This window comes from Agelaius tricolor, unplaced genomic scaffold (assembly GCF_023055355.1).
Source record: "Agelaius tricolor isolate 1412-34295 unplaced genomic scaffold, bAgeTri1.0.p SCAF_23, whole genome shotgun sequence".
Taxonomy (NCBI): domain Eukaryota; kingdom Metazoa; phylum Chordata; class Aves; order Passeriformes; family Icteridae; genus Agelaius; species Agelaius tricolor.
The window spans coordinates 6894029-6920840 of record NW_027269283.1 but is presented as its reverse complement, the minus strand read 5'-3'; the positions used below and the strand labels follow the sequence as shown (position 1 = coordinate 6920840).

Below are 26812 nucleotides of genomic sequence, written 5' to 3'. Positions count from 1 at the left end.
CATCTGCACCACCACTGGACCTTTAGAGGAAAACTTACCCTTCTACAGGGTCAGTGCTCCACCAGAACCACATCTGTCACTGCAAGAGCACTGCAGCCACCATTTAATGGGACTGCTGCCACCACCCTGACCCACACAGTGCCAGGTTGTATTCTGACTCTGTCAGTGTTGTTTTGTATTGCTGCATTTTTATTTTCCTAATAAAGAACTGGTTTTTCTACTCCCATATCTTTGCCTGAGAGCCCCTTAATTTCAAAATTATAACTTGGAAGGAGGAGGTTTACATTTTCCATTTCAAGGGAGGCTCCTGCCTTCCTTAGCTGACACCTGTCTTTTCAAACCAAGACACTGTCCAAAAGGACAAGAGAGGAGCAGCAACACTAAGTCATAACAGTGCAGTAAATATAATGGGGTGATGTCTTCACTCAGGAGAAAGGGCTTTGCTGATTCCACGTACTACCAAATAAACTCCTGTTGCCTATAATATAAATAGCACAACAGAAACGGATATTAATGCAGTATAATGTTAATATAGGATATGAATATAAATAGTATTGTTTCAGTAACACAATCTGTCCTCATTTCCATTCTTCTTCTCTCAAAACACTGCAGTGCTGATGACTGCCATCTCAAATGAAAGATGGAGAAAATCCAAGACCATAAATTGTTGTCACATAATTTCCCATGGTATTACAAACATGAATTCCAAAAATTGGTTTATTTTCCATTAAAACCATTGATCTCCTTCTGCAGTTCCAAGACTACATGGATGGGGAGCAGAAGATAACAATCCAGTTAGTTTCCTGAAGTAGTGCAATATTATATAACCTGCTATATAAATTAATTTTATTATCATGAACAGTAGCCTTTTCCAAAGTGCAACATCAGCACGCTTATATTCAAAATACCAGCACTTATGCTGGGATACAAAGCTGTTGATGTTGTTGATGCCCCAAACCTGGAAGTGCTCAAGGCCAGGTTGGATAGGGCTTCAGGGCTTGGGGCAGGTGTCTCTGCCCTTGGCAGGGGGCTGGAATGAGATGAGCTTTAAGTTTCCTTCCAACCCCAAATATTCAGGGATTCAGTGAGCCAGGGTTTACCTGTGGTCACACAGGAAGATGGCCCCGTAGTCCTGGCGGTGCCTGATGACCCGGCCAATGGCCTGGTTGACAGCCCGGGACGCTTGCTGACTGTACCACTCACGCCCAGACAGATACTGCAAGAGGTAGGAGGAAGAATTAACATTATTTACCAGGTAAAGTGTATTCTCTGTGCTGTACAAGCATTATTTTTTTCCTAAAAAAATAAAAAGTGAAGCACAGATGTTGGATAATATCAACCAGATATACTGACAAGTCTCAAAGAGCTGTGGAAAACCAAAGACAGGTGGGCTCAAAAGTCACACCTGATTTCCAGAGCACAGAAAATTCAAGTAGCAATGTCCAGCTGGAGAGGCTATTTCCTGTATGGTGCACTCAGAGCCCTGGCAGTACAACAGACTCCATATTCTTTAAGATTGTAGATCAGAGTAAATTGTAATGTCATTCACTCTTGTGCCTGAAGCAATAGAGCACCAAACCCAAACACCCCAACACACACCACCACACGTACAAAACAATCATTCCCAAAAGAGCCAGCACAGGCCATTCTTCCTGCCCACCCACTCTGGATGAAAAACGTCCCTCAGAACAAGAGATGGATAACACACATACAAAGATTTTGTAAACTTTAATTACAACCTTTATTAGGGCCTATATTTAAGACTGTTACAGAACATGGAACCCTCAACACTGTTTAAAAAAGGTGGCTGGATTTGTAACAAATTCCCAAGCTGTTTGAATTTCTGATATTCATGGTCCCACGAGACTGAGAGGATAACAAAACCCAGAACCCACTGGGACAAGAGAGAGAACCAATGACAAGAACATGCAAATAGCCCAAAAGTGAGAAGCTGCCCAGTCTTACCTGTCCACCTGCACCACTTTTCCTCATCTCATCCAGGAATTGCATCTTTAAAACAACTCTGGGCTCCATACGAGGGGGAAATGGAAGCCCAGTAATGATGACTCCTCGTCCATTTATGTCTGCAAAGTCCAAGCCTTCACTGGCCTGCAGGGACAGAGTTTTCCATCCTCAATGGAGTTTGCAGTGACATTTCAGAGCAATTCAGCAGTTTTTGGACCTTTCTCTCCATTCAATTAACTCCCTGGCCTGGTGTAGTTAATCAATAGGGTCAATGAATAATTTCAACTAGATTTTTTTTTTCTTTTATTACCAGGAGTTTATACTTGGCTTTTTCCTCTGCCAAAGCACAGCTCAGCCAACCCTGTTAATAGCTGTCCTGTTCCTGGATAAGATCAGCTGTATTGAGAACATGTCAACACCTTTGTTTAAACCTTCCACACCCTCAGTTGTTGACAAGACATAACAACATAGCAAATCTTCTCTGACAGTAAAAATTAACAGAATCACTTCAAAGCAATAACATAAAGCCATCAGGTTCACCAGACCATAGTGCCATGCCCAGCAGCTGTGCTGTTGACATTCCATCAAGTATCTGTCACTCATGTGCCCTGTACATGCTCACTGTGCTGGTAAATCACTTAGTGAAATGAATAAAGTTGAACATACTGTAAAAAAAAATCAAGGAAAAAAAAAAGCTGTTTTGTTTTTCAGCTGAATCAATTATCCAAATCTCAGCAACAATACTTGAGAGAGCCATGTCTTTTCTTCACTCCAACAGCCTCTTTGAAAACTGGGACCAAAGTTGCAAAAGAAGTTGTATCTTCTTCTGGTATACAGTAAACAGCAGCAAAAAGGCTCTAAGAGTAATTTCACCAATATTTCCACTGATAAACATAAGTCAATTTACCAGCACTGGAAGATGCAAAGGCAAGGCCATAAATGCATCCACAGAACAGGAAGTTAATAAAGCAAGTGTTTTAAGGCTAAGCATTATGTTTGGTTTGCAGCAGTGTTGTTTTAACTTGATCCATTACAGTTCTCCAGAACAGCTGCTCTCATCTAATGGGTTATGGTTTCAGTGAGTAGCCAACATGAAATGCAAGTATGATGCTCGTCCACTTCAGAAAAATCAAAATGCGTCCCTCCAATAAAATAGGAGTGAATCATACAGAAATGTGACCTAATTTTGAAAATGCTTCAGAGCACTTATTTTTTCCCTGCATATAATTACAGTCAAATAATAAGAAATGTATTTAAATCCAAAAGGAAGTTTTTTCCTATCAATTATATAATATGATCTCAGATGAAATGAATTCTCAGTTACATTACCTTGCCCCGACACACTGCCAAAAAAGCAGCTCCATTGGACTTAGGACAGGCAACTTTATCATAGTAGGCATCAATAACCTAAAATATAAACAAGTTTAAGAGGAAGAATGGTATTATCCTGTACTAAGATCTTTGTACACTAAGATCTAAACTGTGATTAATTTGGCTTGGTATAACTGTCTTTACTTTTAACTAATTGCAAGTGTGAGAAGCCATTTTCTCAGTAAAATCCTCATATCACTGTGAAATCCAGAACACGTCTGGGTAAGCATAAAAAAATTCAGGTACTTCTGATGAGATGGACCATCCTGTGTTTCTGCAGATTGTTAAGTAAAATAGACAAAACAGGAAAGCAATTATACATACTAATTATTCCAAGAAGCAAACAGAATGGCTATAAATAAATAGCATGACACTGTACAACTCTTAAACAACTCTTAAAGCAGGCTGAGCTGGGAGGAAAAGTCCTGCAGAACATTCACAAATGCTGACTACTGAAGTGACAGCTTTCCACCAGCTTGATTACTCAGCACTTGTGTATATTGGCTGCTTTATGTCACCAGATTTGAATGAAGACTGAACCCTGCACGGCCAGACAAGAGAGGAAAGGAAGGATGCACAGGAAAACTACACTTCAAAGTAGCAGTCAGAGTTTTACTTTCACCCTAGACCAAAAACTGGGGTGTTTCACACCAAACACACCTGAGAGAAGGTAATTAAAAATAAACAATTTCTGAAAATGATAGAGGTATATAATGCAAATAATCAACCTCTGAAAAGCTTCCTTTATTCCTGGGTTCCACAAACATCGGCTTCACTTCTTCTATTCTTTTGGCAAAATCATGCTCCTGTTGGAAAGAGAAGGAGCAGGTCAGAAATGCCAAGTGAGCTCACACCACAAGAACAGAAACACTTCTTCACCACAGCCTGCTCCTCTCCTGCCAAACACAGGAAGAGATGGGAACAGAAACGTGCCACCCCCTGAGAGCATCAGCAGTGATTCCTTGCAGTTGGTGCACCTCAGACATCAGGCAGATGGGAGAGTTGCAGCACTCACCTCCCAGTCCCACTCCACAGCATGAAACCTCTGCCCCTGCCTTTTCAAGCAGCATTTAAACCAGAACTGTTCTAGCAAATCTCACCAGGGACATTCAACTCATGAGCACAGAAGTACCAGAAGTTACAGCCGCAATGGTTACAAATTAAAAATAAAAATATTGGTATTTTTCCCTCTCAAGTATTGAAACAGAGACCAATTCTAATTCAGAGGTTCAATAAAGGAAGTAATGACTAAATAAAATGTGACATCAGATGGAATAATATATTAAGATTTTTTTGGGCTTGGTTTCTACAGCACTGCACTTCAGTATATTGTGATCAAAATAAAAGAGGCCTTACCTGAGATTTTACCTTCCAGATTTTAAAATTTACTTATTAACAAAGAATTTTTCATAGCATCCCAGAACATTTTGGGTTGAAAGGGACCTTAATAATAATTTAGTTCCAACTCCCTGCCATGAGCAGCAACCACTTCCACTAGAAAGTTTTAAATTAGCATAGTTAAATGGAATAACTACAAGCTGCCTGATGCAAGTAACCAAACCACATAACAAAGGCAGAGCAATGAACATACTCTCCAATATTCCAGGCTCTTATCCATGACAGGATAGGATGGGAAGAACACCAACAGCCCATGTGGCACAACTCGCACCAGGTTGCCTGCAGGGAGAGAAGACAAGTGTGCAGCTGAGGGGCATTTTCATCCTGGGATGGAGAACATGGACTGCAGAGGAAAAACAACAGTGTGGCCTCCTTCCAAAATATTTTCTACTTTCTTGACATGAATGATTGTGTATCAGAAGTCGTTCAATTTCTTAAAATAATTTGATAATCTTGTCAAGGTGTAAGTTTTAACACAGAAGCCAAACTAGCTTTCATTTCTCCTCCACATCCTTCAAGCATTTCTAGATTTAACAGATTCTTTTCAATCATGTTAGCCAAGCTACACAGATGATCTTCTTTTATTCTGTCCTTATGTGTTATGGCTTTGTAATTCTATTATAAAACATTACCAAAACAATAAATGCTGTCCTCAAGCAGGCTTGACACAATTTAAAATATCACAAAAAATTGCACTGATTTTTCCTGTGATTCTCAATTGCTCTGCTCATTCTTGGTTGCATCATCTCTGGCTATTGATTTCCTAGTTTGAGCCACTTTCTGACTGTGTTTAGGAACCACATTTTTGACCCAAACACAAACTCCTGACATTAAAAATGAAGGCCAGACTTGGAAATATGAAGCCAGGGACTCACTTTAGTGTGCTATTGCAGCAGCCAGTTGCCTTGAGCAAGCAGAAACACAGAAAACCTGACAGCAGCAAGCAGTGCACTGCAATCCTTTACCTTTCTCTTACTGCATCTTCTTCAGCATTGTCCTTTCTAAATTTCCAAATATCCTGGGCATGAACCCATTTCTGAAATCCACACACTTCACTTACCAATTGTTTTCCCCAGAGAAGATAAATAATCCTCTGAAAACCTACAAAGAAGAAAAATCAAATAACACCATTGCATTTTTTTCTATGTTTTTCATCCACACTGACTTCCTTTGACATTCATCTAAAATAACATTTCCAGACTCCCAGATGCTCTCCCTTCTGTGGCAAGCACCAACACCAAGGGCAAGAATTAATAATACCTGGACTACATTTTATTAATACTATGAAATATTCTTATTGATAGCTCTGAAGATGATCTAAGCTTCAATATTTCAAAATGCACAGGTATCCATGTGAGTAGCAACACACGTGAGTTCTGCCAGGAACTCTGCCAAGCCTGACTAACGTTACAATTAGGTGTGGTATTGCTGCAGTTTGGTTACTATGGTTATTATTCAATAAATCACTTTGTCTTTGGCTGAAGAAGTTCTGCTCTCCAGTGAGCAGGACTATTTATGTTCTTACACACCTGACTGAGAACTCCCCTGTTCTCTCATGCCTTTACGCTCCTTTTTTTTTAGTGCCCTGTAGTTTTGTGTACTGTTTTCCCAGAAAATTTATATATGCAGGGAAAAAACCTAACATATATACTTTTACAGGACATACAAAAGCCAGTATCAACACAGAGATGTTGTCAAAACAGAGTGAGCACAGCAAATCCCTTTCCTTCAAAAAATCCCCATGTTCTAAAAGCCCTAGAGGGGTGGAATCCCCAACCCTCCTTCTTTAAAAGACAGCATCTTCAAGAGAAATACACTGAAATAGCACACTAAAGCTTCTGAAAATGAGAAATGCAGTCTGAGGGTTTTCCAGATTATGACTTCTCTGTAAAAATCCATTACAATTGCTGAGTCCCTTTGCAGTTCTATGGAACATTTGGCCTTTGCTGGCAGCAGAAGCACTGCCAACTCTGAACAACAGATAGAAAGAGACAAAGTGATGGAAGACCAGACGAGCAAGAAAAATGATGATGAAAAGCTTGACAAATCTTTGGACATGTTTTCCTTAAGAAGGCAACCCAGAGGTGAAAGAGAGGCTGGGCATGGTGACAAGCTTTAAATATAAAAATAGTTATTGCAAAGGTCAGTCATGTTTGAAGTCAATTAAGCCTTCAGAAAAAAAAAAAAAAAAAAAAAAAAAAAAAAAATTGGATAGGGCTCAGTGAAGCTGCTGGGGGATGGTTGTGGGTGCAGTCCCAGCTGAGGCTGGTAAGGGCCATCAAGGACTATCAGTGCCTTGGTACCTGATCCCCTCCAGACCTTCAACAGCAGTGGTTAGAGGGTGCTGTTATTCAGCATTTATCCAAGAAAACCACTAGAGATCCCTTGCTTAACTAGCATACTCCTGTTAACAGAACCAAATGTTGGAACTCAACATTCAAAGCAGGATTCCACATGGAAGTTCATTACCTTCTTTCATAGGTGGAAGTAAGCACAGCTCCATCAGGTCCCTTTGGAATGATCCCAACCCAGAGCTGGTGTTTATCAATTACATGAGGATTCTCCAGGCAAACAGGAAAAGGGCTGGAGAAAAAAAGAAGAAGATCCCAGTCATACCCATTATATGATTCCCTACCAGTTCCAGAACCATAGAATCATAGAGTGGTTTGGTAAGAAGAAACCTTAAAGCTCATCTCATTCCACCCCCTCCATGGGCAAGGACACCTTCCACTATCCCAGGCTGCTCCAAGCCCCATCCAGCCTGGCCTTGGACACTTCCAGGGATGGGGCAGCCACAGCTTCTCTGGGCTAAGGACTTTAAAATCCTGAGATATTAAAACAGAGGACTTTAAAATCCTGAGATAAAACCTAAATCCACAAGAGCAGATTGTGCATTTTTCAGGAGTGGCAGTGCCCCAAACCCAGGTACTCACATCTGCATTTCCATTGTAAATGATGAGAGGGGGGAGAGTGTCCCACTGGTGAGGATGATTGTCCTGACTCCCTGTCGAACGAGCTCGTGCATGCTGTACCCAGGGCTGAAACACCAATAGCTTAAAGTCTTCCCTGCATTAAATAAAGAGAAAACACGAAGAAATCAAAGTGGAAAAACTAGACTATGACCAGCATATGGCACATTGCACCTGAACTTCTGAGAGTAAACCAGACAGCGTCCAAACTCAAAATTCCAGATGTATGGTATGTCCTGCTTTGGTTCTTCCCAGATTTAATGACTTGTAATGAAAATATCACCGCTTCCTCATAATCTAACAAGAAAGGATGTCCAGCCTTGCACTGGCTTGAAAAAAGAACCCCTTCTCTATGAGGAATTTCCAGTGCAACTATATAGGCTATAAGTCTTTCACCTAAACTTCCTACTTTCCCCAGAGTCAACTCCCAAACATTTCAATTTCTGCTCAAATCTATGTATTTTTTAGTGTGTGACTCTGAAAATATTTAAGTCATCAACAGAAAGAATATTAAGAAAAAGAAATAAATCACATCAGTAATTTCCTTCATTGCTCAGCTCAAGCTTGCTGAAAACTGCATCAGCTTGTCAGAGTCACAGGCACAAGGGAATGAAAACAATATCCATGTCAAGAACAAGGGCAGCCAAATAAAACATCACCTTTAGTTTCTGTTTCTGCTTTTCATGATTAGTTTCAGTAATAAAAATAAATATCTCCCACCTAAGTATCACGTGCATTTCTTTGAATTTTACACAAGTCAATCAAAGCCTTCATTTACAAAAGAAAAAGCTAATGTTTTCAGGAAATCCCCATTAAGACTTGCCCAGTGAGTCACTCACTGCTTAGAATTACAAGTGAACACTTAGCTAAAAGTTTTACCCTTCCATGTCATTCAGATAGACCCATCCAGACCATACCCAAATTCTAGAAGACTCACATTCCAAAATTCAGCCAATTCCCTGTCTTTCTGACTCACACTAACAATTGGTGCAAATTAGTTTGGACAAGCCAGTGAGTATCTACAGATAAGAACAAAGTCACTCAGCCAGGAACCCAAGAAATCCCAGCACAAAACCAAACTGGGCTGATATGGGATGGCCTGGAAAAGGACACCAGCCCCTCATGTCTGCTCCTCCAGTGCTCAGCTGGAAACACATTTCTGTAACCTAGCATCACAACTGCCAGGCACCAGTTCCCAGTTCCAGGACAAGTTGGGGCTGCTGTACATTTTTAGCCTGGTGTGCTGCAATTATGTCTTTAAGCTTAACAACAACAAATCCATTTTCAAGGTCCCATTCACCAGCAGGAAGTGCTGGGCATTAAACAAAGCTGGTCTCTTTTTCCATTCCTGGTACAAGGACAGCTAAGGCAAGGAGAATTGGCTTGCTAATAGTCTACAACATGATGATTTAGAACTGATTTAGAAATGTGAAACTGCAGCAGTCCAATATTGTTGACATAAACAGCATCTGTTCCCAGATGACTCAGGCAGGAATCTCATCAGCTACCCCAAGCTATGCCCCTTGTCCTCACCAACTACTTTGTAGAGAATGATGTTTGAGTGGATAATTTCCACAAAATCCATGGAAAACAGCTGTTCTTAAATGCTTGAATTATTTCTATACCATTTGCTCTATCACTACAGGAAACCAGAGACTCCATTTAACATGTCTGGCCTCTGCTACGCTTACATAAAGCACAAATGTCAGCATACTCAGGTGTGTTACACAGGTACTTGCAAATATTATTCTTATTTGAAAAACAGATATATCAGAATCCATCTACTGAATCACAGAATTCTCTCACTGCTTTGTATTTCTGTGTATAAATCCTCCAAATTGTGCAATTCACCTAAAAATGTTTGTATTAGCCTCTTCCTGCACCCATCTTTAACCAAATCCACTCAGAATTATTCCTGCATCTTAAAACTGCAATTGAGGAATATCTCAGGAAAGCAGCATTTAGAGATTACTAAACAGCTCTAATTTAATGGAAGCATTTAAGGGGCTATTATGTGCAAACCCAGTAAATTCTTGAAAATTCATTATTTGAAAAATGTTACTTTTGCCCTTAAAAGAAGGACTTGCATGAAACAGATAATTACACACTCATGAGCACTTAACTGAGTAATTAAGTAGATAGTTATGAGACAAAGTTATTTACAAAAGTCCCTGAAGAGTGTTCTGTTAAGAAGGCTTAGGTAAAGGGATCTGCATCTGCCTTCTCCAATTGAAAATGTCAACTTAAATTGAAAATTTCAACTTAATTATTAAAAAAATAAATTAAAATATCAGAAAGAATGAATGCTGCAGTCCAACAAAGCCAAGCTTGGTGCTGCTTTATAGGAGCATTAGGATAAGCCTTTGATTCAGAGGCCAAGTTTTCTTTTCTTCTAAATATATGGTTCTGAAGAACAGTTATATTGAAGTAATTCCAGATACTGGGATCTGCAGAGCATAAGGAACAAAAGAGGTGGGGGGAGATTGACAAGACAAGAGAGAAGATTGGAAAGTATAGCTGAAGCTGAAACTATCAAGAACTGACAACACACCCTGAGAGTTGCTCAAAGTAGGAAGTTTCGCAAAGCAGGTGATCCCAGAAAAGGTAAACATGCCCCAGGGCAAGGCATTTTCTGCCTAAGAATTCACATGATCTGGACAAGATCTGTGGTACATCACATGAAACTTCTCTACAGAGCTCCAAAAATGAGTAAACATACTGTAACACCTCCACAATGTAAATAATTTCAACAGAGAGTGGAATAGAATTTCTTATACCACCTCTGACAAACATTTTTGCCATCATAACTGTAACTGAACCCCCTTCTTGCCAAAGGCAGTTACAGCCTCATTCAACACCAGTTCTGTGTTTAACTCAACACAGTTGTCCAGAGAAATGCAGCTGGTATGAGAACAGAACCTGTCATGAACCTCAGTATCAGCCTGAGGGCTGGAGGAGAGTTCCCCATTCTTGGCTGCTCTGAAGATTTTCTCTACACCAATACAACAACTCCATGATGGAGATGATCTTCCACCAGAATCACTGCCCTAAAAGAATTCCAGCAGTGCACAAAACACAATGGTACAAGAAATTCTTATATTGAGATGGCATCTATCACCTCCCTTTCAGAAATAACTATAAAAGTGAAAAGGTTGTCTCCAGCTCATTGTATCCACAATGGAGCTGCACTTGCTTTCTTCTATTTGGATCAGAAAGGAGCAGTTGAGGAGTATTCAATGCAGATTTTGCATGAACCTCCCCAAGAACAGTCCTGTACCTTGTCTTTTTGAAGATGATGAGTTCCAGAGATCTGTCCTTTGTTTCTTTTTTTGATTACCATTATCCACATGAATATGTACCTGAAGGAAAGTAACAAACGTTTCTAGCAATGGCTGCAGAAATGAACTTGAACTTCATCCCTCAAAAAACACCTGGCCTACATTAAGAGTAATTAATGCAATTATTGCCACTTTTACAGTTTTACTAAGGTTATATAATTTCCTGTCTCTTTTCCATTTTGCTTCCAATATTTCGTAACCATGAGCAAAAAAGTGCATCACCATCCAACCAGTCATTTTTGAATCAGATGATGGGAGCAGCTTTTCATGGGCTGACCCAAGCAGAGACCAAGAACCCAATTATTTGGGTATTTCCACCAGCATAAACCACACAGATTAAATGTAGAACACTATCATGGTGGAAAGATTTGCTTCATTTGGCAACAAAAACAGTATAAAGTCTAAATGTGACATCTAGAAAAAGATCCATTCCTAAAATTCATCATAACAACACATCCCATAAATTCCAAACTTTAAACAAATTAAAACAACTTCAGGGAGGAGGTTCAGTGGTTCTGCTGCATTTGCTTAGCACTGGGCTAAACTAAAAATACATTACTGGAAGAACACCTTGATTCTTGTTTAATATCCAATTTCAAAATTTTCTGACATTTCCATTTGCTGCACTTTCAAAATTTAATTTACAAATTCATTTTAAAATGGTGGTTTTCTTCAGAATCTAAATTAAATACCGCTCCTTTGGTGGGTTTTTTTTTGTTGTGTTCTCTTTTTTCCTCCCTGTAATCTACATCATGTGCTGTACTATCCACATCCCTCCAAGTCTGAGATACACGAAGTACAGACATTAAATGCTGTGAGGAAAAACACAGCACACAAAAGCTCCCATACCTTGTAATATTTAGATATTGCCTGACGTGGCAGGAACCCCGTTGTGACTCCTTCTGGGGGATCCATGCTGAACACTGTCTGCAAAATGCAGGGAAACAGAATCACAGAATTATTTAGGTTAGAAATTACCTCTGAGATGGTTGAGTCCAAGCTGTGACTGATCACCCAGGCCTGAGCACTGAGTGCCACATCCAGGCGTTCCACAAACACCTCCAGGGATGGGAACTCCACCATCCCCCTGGGCAGGCCCTTCCAATGCCTGACAACCCTTTCCATGTAGAAATTCTTCCTGATGTCCAACCTGAACCTCCCCTGACACTGCATGAGGTCATTTCCTCTCACCCTGTCCCCTGTTCCCTGCGAGCAGAGCCTGAGCCCCACCTGGCTGCTCCCTCCTGTCAGGGACTTGTGAGGGTGAGAAGGTCCCCCCTGAGCCTCCTTTTCTCCAGGCTGAGCCCCCTCAGCTTCCTCAGCCTCTCCTGGTGCTCCAGCCCCTTCCCCAGCTCTGTTCCCTTCCCTGGACATGCTCCAGCCCCTCCATGTCCTTCTTGTCTTGAGGGGCTCAGAACTGGAGACAGGACTCAAGGTGAAGCCTCACCACTGCCCAGACCAGAGGGACAATGACCTCCCTGGTCCTGCTGGCCACTTTATTTTTGATACATACATACACATACATCCTTGTGGTAAAATCCCCACACTGAGAAGTGTCTCCACAAACGTTACTGCTGCAATAACCTTAAATTTCTTTCCTTACTCCTGTTATCAAATAAGACAAAGAATCTTGAATAAATGTGGTTCTTCCAGGTAATTTCTGCTCCCCACATGTGCTCTCACTGTTCCAAAAACTTCAAGTCAGTATCTAAACACACTCAAACTACATAAATGACAATGTTATTATTCACACTGTTCATGACTCTGACTGTGGATTAAAAAAAACACTCTAAGGAGATCAGTCACAAACAAGCATAGAAGAGCTTTTTGAGTTCCTTCAGCTTAAAATTTCATCTGTGGTCCCTCTGCTAATAACACTGCTTAGAAAAATAATCAAGTTGTAATCATATCTAATTGTCCATATATTAAATTAAAAGCTTCTATCAGAGTTATGCTTTTCCCCCCTTTCCTGCATGTGATGTCTCATGACTACAGATGATGCTCTTTCAAACATAAAGCATCCCAGTGCAACTTCAGTGAAAACAGCTGTGGTTCTCAAATATTTACAACTCTGTTACTTTTCCTAAACAAAATTTCTCCAGACATTGATAGGAATTACTCACGCTCATAAGAGTATTAGCTAGTTACAAGATGTTCCCCAGCAATTAAAAAAAACCCGCACAATTCCTGGAAATATTTGCTTCTGAAAAATAGCCAAAGATATGGCGCACAAAAGGCATTTTGGTAAGTGTTCTTTGAAAAGGAAGAAAAACAATTACTATTAATTAAAACAAGCTGGTGTTAAATGAAGACTCAAGGCTCTGCAAGAAGCAAACTCTGTCCACGTCCCTCCTATCTCAAGGTGACAAACTGTCCCTGGCAGATCCTTTGCACTGTCCACATGCATGTGCTCAACAGCAGAAAAAGGATCTGAGCTTTCTCCTCCAAAGTCAAATCTCCTTTTTTATCTATCCACAACCCAAAAGAGCACACACAGACAATTATTCCCAGTCCTCTGAGATCAGGGGACCTGGTTTCTACTTCTGAGTTTTCTCATCTCTCAGCTTTGAAACCCTGAGAAACCAATTTAAATTAGGCTCACCTGGCCCCCCCTCAGAACAGCAACCTCTCCCAGTACAAACCACTTGGTACCAGTGTACATAAATCACTACTACTGTACTGGAACACACACGAAGGTTTTGTTAAACCACTGCTAGAAAAAAGGAATCCTGTGTATGCCACTGTGAATGCACTCCCACAAACACCCATGCATTCAGAGTTCAGTGCTGCAAACCTGCCAGGACCAGTCAAAAAACACCCAGGTGACTTGTCTTTATCATACAGGTCTGCAAGGTTTGAATAAAGTTTTCATTTTCAGTTTTACACAGGGTGTTAATCTCTGGTGCCTTTTTGCACACATGTATCAGACAACTGGTCCACTGCACCTCTGAATTTTATGGGGCTTGGGATATTCATAATCAAAGTTTTGGAAGTGTACAACAGGGAGATGACAGACAGCATTATGTGGATACCCACAAGTGTCACATTCAGTTCCTATGGAACTGAAAAGATTTTTGTTTTAGACATCTTGTAAGTTAATAATTAAATGAAAAAAAAACCTGTTAAATTATCTTTTGTTTGCTATTTTCCTTAGTCTCTCTTGTTATTTCATGAGATGATCTCATATTCCCCAACACTGCTGCAAGCAAGTTCAATGACCCAGCTCCACCTGGTGGATGCTAAGCCCAGCCAAAATTTTAATCCAGCATCTCCAAAAAGGGAGCCCAGAATTACAAAAGAACAACCTGGGTAAAAATCAGATTAATCCATCCCATCAGGCAGCAGCTTTCTCCTAAAAGACTATAAACTTGCACCATTGCACAAGTGTACATCCCAACAAGAATAAAATTGATCCAATATCTTTACACATCTTTTAAACCAACTCTTCTATCCTTCTTTATGTATAGAAGAAGCATTAAATATTTACCTGGATAATATCTGAGACCTTATGCAATCCAGAGGTATTGACAAATATCCCAGTACCTGGAGAAAGTAACACAAGACTACACATGTAGAAGTTGAAAAATTTTCTTTACAGAAGAGCAATTTAAGAACAAGATGCTGACAGACATTAGGACAAAAGCTTGTTAAATCAAGGGGGGGGAAATAATTTTATATGATTCTCCACCTTCCTGTTTTTTAACTCCAGGACCAAGGAAGAACTCAAGACACTAAAATGTCAGCAAGCTTCACACAACAATCCATGTGGTTTTGGAGAAAAATAGTGTCTGTGCAAAAGTCCTCTATGTGCCTGGATGGACCCATACAGTCCTGTTTTGACACAAGGTGGATCTCAGCATCAGTTCAGTTACACGAACAGATATAAAATATGTTTCCCAGCAGAGGACCCTGCACATCTTAATAAGAAGACACAAGTCTTTAAGGTCAGATTTTAGCTTACAGAGGCTTTATCACTTGATTGTCTCCCTTAACAACACAAATTTCCAGTTTCTTGCACTAAAGAGGAAAGCCTGAGTAAAAGAGTTTAAAAGTTCATGCACTTACGGCCTGAAAGAAACTGTAAAATCTGCTCCAGTGACTCCAAGAGGGAGGATTTGGTCTGCAGTGTTATTTGGGCTTCTGCAAACAGATCAAAGATGTAGCTGCAATTTATAAAGAAAAAGCAGAATTGGGAAATACTGTAAAGAACCAAATAGGCACAAATAATGTTACTCTTTCAGAAGAACAATTTCATCATCATGTAGCAAAACATGTTTCTGTCTCCATGAGAATGAAAAATTTCCAAGAATAAAATTAAGTACTTGCTTATAAAGACAGTGCACAATACTGCCATGGCAGAAAGCACACAGACCATGTCATTCCCTTTTTCCATGATTCCTCCCCAGCATACAATCCATTACTAATTTAGAAGCAGACTGGCATGCAATTTTCATGACTTTTTTTACCATGTAGAACAGGCACCAGTTTAGAAATGGACTTCCAGAGCTCAGAGGTAACCTCAGACACATCACTGGTACCTCTGCTTAAATCATGACACAAAGCTGAAAGAAGCACAGCTTCTTCCAGTTCAGGAGAACCAAGCAGAGGATTTTCCACTCTTGAAACACGAAAAAAGGGAGTTCCTCCAAAAATAATGATTACTACAGATAGGGGATTTCAGGAAATGAAAACCTTGAATAAATACTATTCCCAGAAACTAGAATAGAAATATGACCCCAACAGCTGCCCTAGGTCCAATTTGCTGTTCTTTTTAACATTTAAACACATTAATGAGGAGAAATTTACCTTCCCTCTTTGGTGACTCCATTACCATTTGCTGGCAGCTCCACTGCATCAATAGCACTTTCAAGCTGAAGAAGAATTTCTTTAGGAAAATTAAGAGGAAAAAGTTAGGGTGCACAGAAAGTCATGCCTGGGACACATCTAAGTCACTTTTTCAAATGTACTTTATTACAAAGGCTGCTTCAAAAGACAGCAGCCCAGTTGTTCTCTGAACTCTGTAAACGAACCAAAATTATCAAAACCAATTTCAAAAACCACATTTAAATATTCATATTCAACTCCAAGAACTTCCATGACCTCAATTTCTAATGAAGCTGAAGTCAGTAGCTAAATGTTAAACTCGTCACAGACAGGGAAAGTTGTTCTTGAAAATCCTTTGTATACATGAGATATCTCAAGCTCTTGATGTTAACTTCAGGTTCTGACAGCAGAATTATGCAACTGAAGCAATTCCAGCACACTGATAAGGCTAGAAAACATGGGAACTTCTAACAATGAAGGAAAAGACACATTCATCTGCCAAATCTCTCTTCTTGGGAAAAAACTAACTAAACACTCCAAAAAGTTCTTGGGAAAAGCCAGATAACTTATAACTGAGACATTCATTGACACTTAAGTTATACATACGGCAATGCCACGCGAGCTTGATTTGTAATTCCTGACCTTTTCAAACTGTTCCAACAACGATTTTCAACACCACAAAAATACACTTACTCTTGATCTTTGCTATATCTTCCAGTTCCATGTTCAGTCCTGTTGAAAAAAGTAAAGACTTCAAAGAGGTTGTTTCACCCCTTTTTCATTCCCAGTTGCTTTATGCCTTTCCAGAAATTATGGCTATGAAGGTTAGAATTGTGTACATGGAAAGATATTTCTAGTGGTCCTCTCACTGCTCTCTTTCATAGCCCCTCATGTCACATTAGTTTGATCAAATCTTCCAGTGTCTGGCAACAATTACTAATTAACAACAATTTACTTATTAACAGAAGCATAAATTTCCCTAAAGTTATTTTCCAGTTCTTGGTAGTGGCACTTTATAATCCCAGAGAAACAGTGATGTGTCACTGCCAACACACCTGAAGTGGCCAACTCCATGTTGAATTCAGCGTTGATTTCATTCTGTTGAACCACTTTGGCTTGTTCCTCCAGGACAACATTTATTGCATCCATTGCTGAAGCCAGATCATAGGGAGTCAAGTCAAAAGAAGAGGACTCTTCACACAACTTCTCCTAAAACAGAAGGAATGGAAGAATTATCTGACCACTCTGTGTCCTGTTTGTTCAGGCAGTTTCAGACATGATGAAGTCCAGACAACCAGGCCTGATTTTATCTTTGATCTCCAGCTCAGGCCAGAGGATATTTATAAACACCTGAAGACTTGGACTATTCATAAAAAACATTCTTTCTGAAATGCAGAACAGACTTTGCCTCTTCCACATTATCAACCTTCTAGAGAGTACAGACAGTAATTGTCTGATGTTCAAGCAGGAAATTCTTTTACTTAGACAGTTGGTTTGTTCTTGAAAAAAGCTATTTCTCTACTTTCTATTTAAAACATAGTAATGATTTAAACACTCAGGATTAGTAAGTTTGACAAAACTTTCTCTGACTTTGAAAATTAAATCACATATTGCTTTACAAGAAATTTTCTTTCACAAAAAGAATATTCCCCTGATGATTGATGATAAATAATAAGGTCTAACCTACACAAATATTTGACTGTAATAGCTATAAAGAAATAAGTTATAAAGAAAATAAGTGCTGAGCAAGCTGCATGTGTAAACAATCTAATCAGAAAGAAATTAATTTTATTTCAGGATAATCCCTAAATTTCCACATATTAATCTGGAAGAGACAGCACCATCAGATAACTATTGCAAAATGAGAAGCTGTTCTGGCTAATTTCTGCATGCAGGCATCAATTAATACTTCCTGCACACTACAAAGGGAAAAACAAATCCAAACCCCAAACAACTGTGACAGGATTTCCACACATTTTTTCAACAGAAGGAGATGTTCTGAGGAAAGGAGCAAACCCTGGATGCAGCAATGCAAGGCTCTCTAGTGAAGCAGAGCAGACATGGGTGGCTGTTTATTGAAAGGACACCAGGCACTCACACAACAAACCACAGCTGTTCAGCAGAAATCCCACTGGGAGACTGTGGCTTCGTGTGGCAGAGAAAGAGACATATTTCAAATGTTCCTTTGCATTTCATTATTTAGGAAAAGAGATGCAGCTTCAAGCCAGCAAAAAGGAAGAATTCCTACAGCAGCATTAATTATTTTTTCTTGTTTTCCTCTATGAGTGAGGACTTGGAAATATTACAAGAGGCCTGTTTGCAATCTACTGCACTTGGCAGAGCTGATGCAGCTGAGCTTCAAGAGTGGGTCTTCCATCATTTCTTACACAGTGTTTTCTTAAAAGTCTCCAAGAAAAGAAACACCTCATAAATCTGGAGATGTACCCTTTAGAAAGAAATCATCACCTTGTAAAAAAATCAGCAGTGTCAAAGGACTGTTAACTCAACTACAAAAGTTTAACTGTCACAGAAACAAGAAATGTTCATGACAATGAATATTAGCAACATACACCTGAGTACAGATTTTACAGGCTGTTTGTTTTACTCTTTGGGTGCAGATTGAAAACGGTAACAGACCAGAACAACTCACCACGTTGTGAGCTTCATCGAGTATCACCACAGTCCCCTTCAGGTCCAAGTTGTGTGATTTCCTGCTCTAAAGACAAAATCAGAACAAGGAAATGGACAAAAAGGCCACTGAGAAATATGGATCTGATTGGCTGAGAAAGTGGATGATGAGATGCTTTTGGGTTTTCATGTATTTTTATGTTGGGTTGGTTTTTTCCTTTGAGAAAACAGCAAGCAATGGCTGTGCCTGCTACAGAAACCACAGAATCATTTTCTCTGGAAATGAAGGTGCTAAAATGTATCATGTAAATGTTTAGAGAAGTTACAATTTGTAATAAAGGAAAAAAAAAACAACAGGTGTTCCATATTGGGATTAGTTTACCTAATGTAAGAAAGTTTACCTATTAATTTGAGTCACTTTGCGTCATTTTTGGCAATAGAGATCTGGGAGAAGTGGGGTGTAAAGCAGAGGATTTGCCTTGTGTTTACAATTTGATGCTTGCGCTGCCTTTGCAAGTGGATATTCTGGACACACCTCCTCCAGGCTTCTCTGCTTATAGGGCTTAAGGGATCTTTTAAATTTATTTTTTAATTTATTAAACTTTCAGTCTTCCTGCAGCAGTGGGGTACAATCTGGCTTTTACTATAATTCATTAATCAGTCCAAATTGCATGAAGATGTCAGCACATTTGTTTCCTCAACAGAGTTTTCAAAGGTTTCACTTCTTATCCATAAAATACAAACAGCTTATTACAACTGTTTGTACACAAAACCAGAAATTATTTCCAAGAGAAATGTCCAGTTTCTACTGAAAACTTCCTTATTCTGAAAATCACGCAACAGCTGCAGAAACATAAACACCTCAGACTGTATGCAAAAATACTGCAGTGTGAGACTGAAGATTTGTGTCCAGGAGGTGAATATCACCTAAAAATGGCACCACATTCTGCAAAGCTAATTCTACAAATATAGAAAATTCTCATTTTTTTTTTTTAATCATGGGAAAGAAATTACAGAGAAAACTCCCAAATGGCATCCTCTATGGTCCTGAACTGAACTGGGGTTTGGTCAGTTTTGAATCATACATAATGCATCCACTTGCCAGGCATCACTCTTCACTGTTTATCCACGAAAAGCCAACATAAAACAAACAGAAGAACAACTGTATTTAAAAGCAAAGTTACATGTTACCTTTGAGTCTAGTAAATAGTTGTAAGGCATAAAAATAATGTCTGCTTGCTGCTTCAGGCTTCGAGAGAGATAATAAGGACAAGCTCTGTTTAAAAAAAGAAAACAGTACAGACTATAATGCTTGCAGAAATATTAAGAGGGCATTCAACATTCATGCACTCTGATACACAAATGGATTAATAAAAGTGAACAGAGAAACAATTTTCATTATTTTCACAAGTCAGGGGGAGAAAGGTCTGAGGGGACCACTCACCTGTGTTTGTTTCCATTTTTAACCAAGTCTTCAATATCCATGATTGATTCAATCACTTCTTTCTCTGTACTCTTTTCTGTAAACGATGACATTAAAACCACCAGCTTAGGTGAAGGCATCACACAAAGATTTGTTGTTACCCTGATCATCAAACTCACCCACTGATATTTCACTCTTGAAAGACAGTAACAGAGAAAAACACAGGTGGATTTTGCCAACTCTTCCAAACCTCTCCACCTGCCTAGCAAATCCCTCCCTCTCCAAAAACCAGGGCTTTGCATCCAGGGGAAGTGAAGGTGAGCCACACTCACCTTCCACATTGTTATAGAAATGACAAGCACGAGCCATCACTTTCATTCTGCACATGTAGATCTGTAAAACAAAGCCTATTTCAGCCCAGAGTAGCACAGCTTGTCAGGCACTGAAAGCATGTTAAGGAGTGAATCAGTTCTAACCCCAGCTAATGAATAAATGCTAATCAAAGTTCTTCAGCTTTAAAACCACATGTCCTGCTCACCTTCCAAGTTAGGCTCTTTTTTTGCAGCACAGAACACTCACATGCTCAGAGAAAAATGTGTTATATTTTACCATTAATACTTTTCAAAACAGTAATCTTTGATATTGTAAAAATAACAGCTAAATCAATAACTGAAGCAATGTTTTGAAATTATTATTGCTCTTGACAAACTCATAAATAGCAGATCAGAAACTACAAATTATTAACTGTCATGTTCTACACAGTGACATCTTTCTTTGAATAGAAAATGTCACCAGAGACTCAGAATTACATTTTGCACTCACAAAACTGGAAACTAAACATTCCTAAAAACATATTTACAACTTCTGTGTTTCCCTGCAGCCTCTTGTAGCTAAACAATGTCAGGGTGAAGAATGGCACAGAAATGACACAAAAGCTTCCATGATCTCCCTGAACATCCTCTCCAGGCTCTGATCTCACCTGCATGTGGTTGCTCTCCTGTCGCTTCACTTCAGGGTTGATGCAGAGCTGCTCCCTGGACCCCAGCACACAAACCTTTGGCCTGGATACACAAAACTGACATTAAAAATAAGGCAAGAGAGAACAGAGTTGTACAAGCTTAGATTCAATATCTCAAAAGTGAAAGATTCAGGAGAAACAGACGAGCCCAAAGCAAGGGTCAGAGCCAGAACAAGTCAATTTGTCTGTAACTGCTGTGTGTGTTACTAGACTTGGAGGCACTGCATCTCTGCTGGCAGCAGTGGGTGTTAATAAGCAGCAGCAGTTCACAGCAAGAAGTCACAAGCAGCAATTTACACCATCCACCACAAAATCTAGGTTCTGTTATGACAGCTCAGCCCAGGCAGCTGGGGCCTGTCATCCATTACAAGCTTTTCCCAGCTGGTTGTGATGTTCAGAGCAAGGTTAGGACAGAATTGGTTCACTACAAACATTCACTATGGTTTGGGCTTTTTTGCTTATTACAAGGTTGTATCTTTCCAAGAGCTACATAAACAAATGACCATGCCTGTCCAAAGAGCTCAGCCACACACTGGCATGTGAACAGCTGAAAACTGTGACAGGCACTGGTATAACAGAAGTTCTTAATAGATTTACATCAGCTTAAGGAGTTCAGCTGGGTAATGGCTTCTCACTGCCTTAAAAAATACCCCCAGAAAAATATAAATAGGGGAAATTTAAAATAGTAATTTAATAAGTTAATGTGTCAAGTAAAAAACCAAAACCAGACTAAATTCAGAAAATTCTATGACTGAAGGAGAGAAGCTGTGAAGTATTAAAATAAACCAAGCCCATCAACAAAGAAAATCAGGCTCTAAACATGCACATTAAAGGAACTACATTTCTCTAGATATCATCTTTTATGCATTCATCCACAGAAGTTCACACAATAACTACACCAGAGGGATTTCTCTACCTTTTCTTTGAATAAGGACACTACCCTAAATCATACTCACCTGTACACTGTGTTCTTTAGCTCATTAATGACCTGTGTAAGCTGGGAGTGAGTCCTAGAGGCATAAATTATTTTTGGAATGTCAGTGTAATAAGCTGCCAAATGGAAGACAAAAAAAAAAAAAAGCAGAAAGACATTATAAGCATAGAAAGGAGAACTAGGGATATTCTTAGCCTCCTTCCCCAGCTGGTACTATGGTAACAGTTTGCCTTGTAGAGACAGCAGGAAATGCTGTCATCTAACAAGCTTCTAAGAAACTAAAAAACTAAATGAGCTCCAAGAAAAATTCAAACTACATAAAACACCTTGAAAATGTATGAAATGGTGAAACTGTGTTCCATCTGCTCAACAACTTCTAAAAGCTCTGTAACTTTTATAATTGTACATTTATTATAAAAGACAGATAAAAGCACATGTTGACTACCATCCCTGAGTGCAGAGGTGGTGGTACTCACTTGGGACATCTCCATCTGTGGCAGCAGTGCCCCAGGAGGACACAGGTCTGTCAGGGAAGAGCTCCACCCCATTCATGCGCTGCGCGATTTTCCGGGCTGAGATGGTGTCCTTGAAGTGCTCCCTCCAGGCCAGGGTGGAACACAGCAGGCACAGGGTCTTCCCTGTGCCTGTGGGGCTCTCCAAAATGCCATTTACCTTCTTTGGTGGAGAGAAATAAGAGAGGGATTTAGGGGTTCAGCAGGACAGGTCTTGGTGCAGCTCTGCATGTCCTCTGCCAAGGAGCAAACACCAGCTGGCAGCCCCACCAAGGAACACCCACCCACGAGGTCTAATCAACCTGTAGGACCCTCTAATCAACTTAATGAAGTTCAATCAAAAACCCAGAGCCAGCCATCACATTTATTTAGCACAGGAATTCAATTCTCCACTCTTAGAGCCATTGGTGTGTGTCGCATTTCAGCATAAAATACAAAATATGAGAAGTTATTGAAAAGCCAGCCCAGAAAGTGGCTCCCGGTTAACAGAGTGATGGTTTCCCTTAGCATTAAGGCTTTGTTCCATGCCAGTTTAGGCACAGAACTTTGTCAGTACTTGGAACACCTAAACCTACAGGATGTTACAATTTTTAAGTGTGTGGCAATACTAAAAATTGGAAAAAAAAGCAGCAGCTGAGCTCAAGTGTATGAGACAAATTTATATCATGAGCTCACAACACTTTGAGTTCAATGAGAGGAGGCACCAAGCAGGTACTGTGATTCAGAGCTTATGGTGGAAAGCTAAAGTTCCCACAACAAGCTTGTTTGGTCCCTCAGAACAATCTTTTAGTTCCCACAAAGACGTGTCCAGAAAAAAAAGGTAATGATCATGAAAAAAACCATTTTATTATTTTGACATTCATTCAGTAAAATTCTCCTCTTGCACAGCAAATGGAAAATTATACAAATAGTCCAGATATTAACAAGACAAGATAAAATCCCTCCCATGAGGAAAGGCTGAGACAATTGGGATTGTTCAGCCTGGAGAACAGAAGACTCCAAGACGACCTAACTGGGGCTTACAACAAGGGGGCTACAAGAAACATGGAAAGGGACTTTTTACAAGGACCTGTAGTAACAGGACAAGGAAGAATGGATTCCTACTGAGAGAGTGTAGGTTTATATTGGAGAATAGAAAGAAATTGTTCCCTGTGACAGTGAAGAGGCCCTGGCACAGGGTGCCCAAAGAAGCTGTGGCTGCCCCATCCCTGGAAGTGCCCAAGGCCAGGTTGGATGGGGTTTGGAGCAGCCTGGTCTCATGGAAGGTGTCCCTGCCCATGGAAGGGGGTGGAACAAGATGAGCTTTAATGTCCCTCCCAGCCCAAACCATTCATGATCCTGTAGTCAGACCCAGCCAGCCAAGGACAGACTGCATAAATACAAGCAGCCTTTCTTCCTTTTCCCAATTTAGGCAGGAACAGACCATCTATATTTCTACTGGCTGCCACCTGCCAGCAACGATTTTCACTATCACAGAATAAAATAAAAATACAAGTAAAACGTCAGAGAAGAATTGGAAAGGCAGCATACAAAGCACATAAAGAAAACTTGAATTGTGACAGCCTCTTCTTAGAGAAACCATTTTGTACAGTTAGAAATGACACACAGCTGGACACTCACTCACCTTTTGCAGGCATTCCAGCACCTTGCCCATGTAGGCTTCCTGGCACGGGTAGGGCTGGAAGGGGAAGTCCACTGTGATCCCATTTAGAGTGATCCTGGGCATGGCTCCTTCCCTGAGGTGCCTGCAAGGAAGGGCAGACCATGCTGACCCTGCTGTGGTGGTGACAACGTGCCAAGATAGGGCTGAAAGAGACCTGGAATTCACCTCATTCAATCCCTGCCATGGGCAGAGACACCTTCCACTATCCCAGGCTGCTCCAAGCCCCATCCAACCTGGCCTTGAACACTCCCAGGGATGGGACAGCCACAGCTTCTCTGAGCACCCTGTGCCAGCGCTGTCACCATCCTCAGAGGGAAGAATTTCTTCCCAGTATCACAGCCACCCCTGTCCCCAGTCAGGCTGCAGCGTTCCCCTTGGTCCAGCCACGCCAGGCCCGTGTAAACAGCCTCCCTCCTCCTCTCCTGTCGGTCCCTGCTGCACAGGAAGGAGCAATTGGGTCACGGCGCTCAGGGACGGGCCGGTACCAACGGCTCTGCAGGAGGCTCATGGACACTTGGGACACGGTCCCGGTCCCGTACTCCTGGTCCCCACCGCCCGCTCCGGCTCGTGTTCCCGCCGTCCGAGATCCCTGTGATCCAGGGCTCCCGTGTCCCCGTGTCCCCTCAGCCCCGCGCTCCCGGTGGTCCCAAGATCCCTGTGCTCCGGAGTTCCCGAGTTCCCGTGCCCCCGTGTTCCCGTACCCCCGTGTCCCGGCGCTCCCTCCCCTCCGCCTGTTCCGTTCGGAATCCCCGCGCCGCTGTCACGTGTCACACCCACACGTTCCATACGTCACTTCCTGCGCGCGCTCTCGCGAGAGTGGCGGCGTTGCCCTGGTAACGGGCGGGGAAGGCGGCGGCCGTGGCGGGCCCGGGCCGGGCCCGGCCCGGGGGATCCCGGTGGAGTCCGGGCCGGGCTGTCGGGGAGCGAGCGGGGCGGGTGGCGGCTCGTGAGGGGCCCCGGGCAGGAGCGGCGCAAGCCCGGTGGGGTTTGAGCGCTGCCAGGTCTGAGGGAAGGCGGTTCCGCTCCCCATACAGGCCCTATGGTTCAGCCGGACGGTTCCGCGGCCGCTTCCCCCGGGGCGGAGGCCGAGCTTGGGCCCCGGAGAGGCGGAATGTCGGCTGTTCGCTCGCCAAAAGCTGCATTTCCAAGGCCTCCCAGCTCTCTAAGGGTCCCCCGCGGCAGGGCCCCCCGGGAGTGGCGTTTGTCCGCTTTTGAAGGGCTCAGGACGTGCGACAAGCGCTGCCCTTGGGCAGGGTTCGTGTCCCGGGCCCCGCTGTGCTTTGTGCTGAGCTCTGCTGCTCGCTGGAGAGGGCAGAACGCGGCGGGATTCTTTGTGAAACCCTCGGCGTTTGAGGTGGGAGGGTTCTGTGCCTTTATGCTGAGCTCCTGCGATAGGAACGGTAATGAATTCTGACGGGTCTCTTTTGTTAGGGGTGAATGTGCCGCGCCTTTGTTCCCGGCTTCTCTGCAGCACGGTGCTCCCACCCTTCAGTCCCCTGCCAGCGCATCCAGGCGCATCCAGGAACGGCTTTGGCATTCCAGGTGCTCAGGCCGTGTGACTCGTGAACTGCTCTGGATTGATGGTGGATTACCCACTTTTGTAAGAATCTGGTTTTAATAAAAGCATAGGCATGGCTTACTTGAATCGCCAAATTTTGTAAAATTGTGTTTCATGCAGCTAAATGAGAGAGGAGGCAGGAAGAAAGTACTTTGTACTCATCTCTGTGGTTTATTGCTGTGTCTCATGCTGTCACTGCATAGATGTAGAACAGGATGTGGCTTCTTTTATTGTAGCATTAGAATGCTTTACTCCTGGCCAGCTGCACAGCTTGTTTGTGTGCAGAACGGTTCTGATGTTAAAAGGAGCGAAACTTAAACTATGTAAGTTAAGCATTGTGTGGTCTGTTCTGTTCCCAAACTCGTGGTGCCTCCTGTGTCATGGTGTTGGGTCAGGGGAGCTCATGGGTGTTGCTGTTTTGGTGGCCAGCCTTTAAATTCTTGAGCTGAACTGCCCTGGATCATAAACTGTCTTTAATTGCAGGGAGTGAGCTGGAGAACGCTGAGTTATTCCCATGGAACTTTATGTTCTCCACACAAAATTTAACAGCTGGTTTTGCTCATGTTTCTGACTGTGAACTCTTTACTGTGATATCAGTCACGCATGATGAAGCTGCAAAAGAAATTACTTTGTAAAGATGGTGAAATGAGAGTGTGGGTTAACTTTAGGGAAGAAAAAATAAAACTCCTCATAAATACATGGAATACTCTGTTGTTGTTATTTCCTGTAAATGCGTCTTTCCCACACGGAAGAGCAGTACCAATAGTGTACCAAAGGAGATTGTTTTTCCTTATGTCAGTGCTGCTGATAGAAGCAGTGTCACCTGCAGGGAGAGGGGAGCTGGGAGGTGCCCGGCCCGAGGCAGGAGTGGGCTGTGAGTCAGCAGGTGCCCAGCAGCAGCCATGAGTCAGCACCCGCAGCTCCTGGAGCTGCTCCTCTGCACCAGTGACCTCACCTGACCGGGGCTGCAGGCTGCCTCCTCTAAAAACACAACAGAGGAAATGTGCTGTAACCTTAGAAAAAGATATATTCCTTGTTGTGGAGGTTTAGTGAAGCTGCAGTATCTGTTGGGATGAAGACATGATAAATAAAGGTGTTGGTCTCACACTGGATTGTCATCTTGGTGTTTTTCTGCCTAGGAAAAACCCTTAGTTCTTACAAAGCCAGAGTTTGGAGAGGGAGGATTTCAAAACTGAGCAGCACAGAGAGTT

General features: G+C 41.6%; 1 protein-coding gene across 3 annotated transcripts in view; it reads right to left on the bottom strand.

The window, feature by feature from the left end:
• The window catches only part of RTEL1 (regulator of telomere elongation helicase 1), a 45373-nt gene extending 20550 nt beyond the window's left edge, over nucleotides 1–24823 (bottom strand). For all 3 annotated transcript variants that reach the window (XM_071446846.1, XM_071446848.1, XM_071446847.1), the window contains exons 1-24: nucleotides 24745–24823; nucleotides 24005–24125; nucleotides 22345–22543; nucleotides 21891–21984; nucleotides 20896–20977; nucleotides 20249–20309; nucleotides 19938–20013; nucleotides 19685–19769; nucleotides 18516–18581; nucleotides 16921–17074; nucleotides 16559–16597; nucleotides 15848–15926; nucleotides 15107–15204; nucleotides 14529–14584; nucleotides 11891–11968; nucleotides 10981–11062; nucleotides 7668–7800; nucleotides 7204–7317; nucleotides 5795–5835; nucleotides 4928–5013; nucleotides 4065–4142; nucleotides 3295–3372; nucleotides 1966–2109; nucleotides 1101–1216 (exon numbers count right to left, since the gene is read on the bottom strand). In XM_071446846.1, coding sequence (XP_071302947.1) covers nucleotides 1101–1216; nucleotides 1966–2109; nucleotides 3295–3372; nucleotides 4065–4142; nucleotides 4928–5013; nucleotides 5795–5835; nucleotides 7204–7317; nucleotides 7668–7800; nucleotides 10981–11062; nucleotides 11891–11968; nucleotides 14529–14584; nucleotides 15107–15204; nucleotides 15848–15926; nucleotides 16559–16597; nucleotides 16921–17074; nucleotides 18516–18581; nucleotides 19685–19769; nucleotides 19938–20013; nucleotides 20249–20309; nucleotides 20896–20977; nucleotides 21891–21984; nucleotides 22345–22543; nucleotides 24005–24106 — 2141 coding nt within the window. In that variant the 5' untranslated portion in view covers nucleotides 24107–24125; nucleotides 24745–24823. The remainder of the gene's footprint in view (nucleotides 1–1100; nucleotides 1217–1965; nucleotides 2110–3294; nucleotides 3373–4064; nucleotides 4143–4927; nucleotides 5014–5794; nucleotides 5836–7203; nucleotides 7318–7667; nucleotides 7801–10980; nucleotides 11063–11890; nucleotides 11969–14528; nucleotides 14585–15106; nucleotides 15205–15847; nucleotides 15927–16558; nucleotides 16598–16920; nucleotides 17075–18515; nucleotides 18582–19684; nucleotides 19770–19937; nucleotides 20014–20248; nucleotides 20310–20895; nucleotides 20978–21890; nucleotides 21985–22344; nucleotides 22544–24004; nucleotides 24126–24744) is intronic.
• Nucleotides 24824–26812: the final 1989 nt, after the last annotated feature.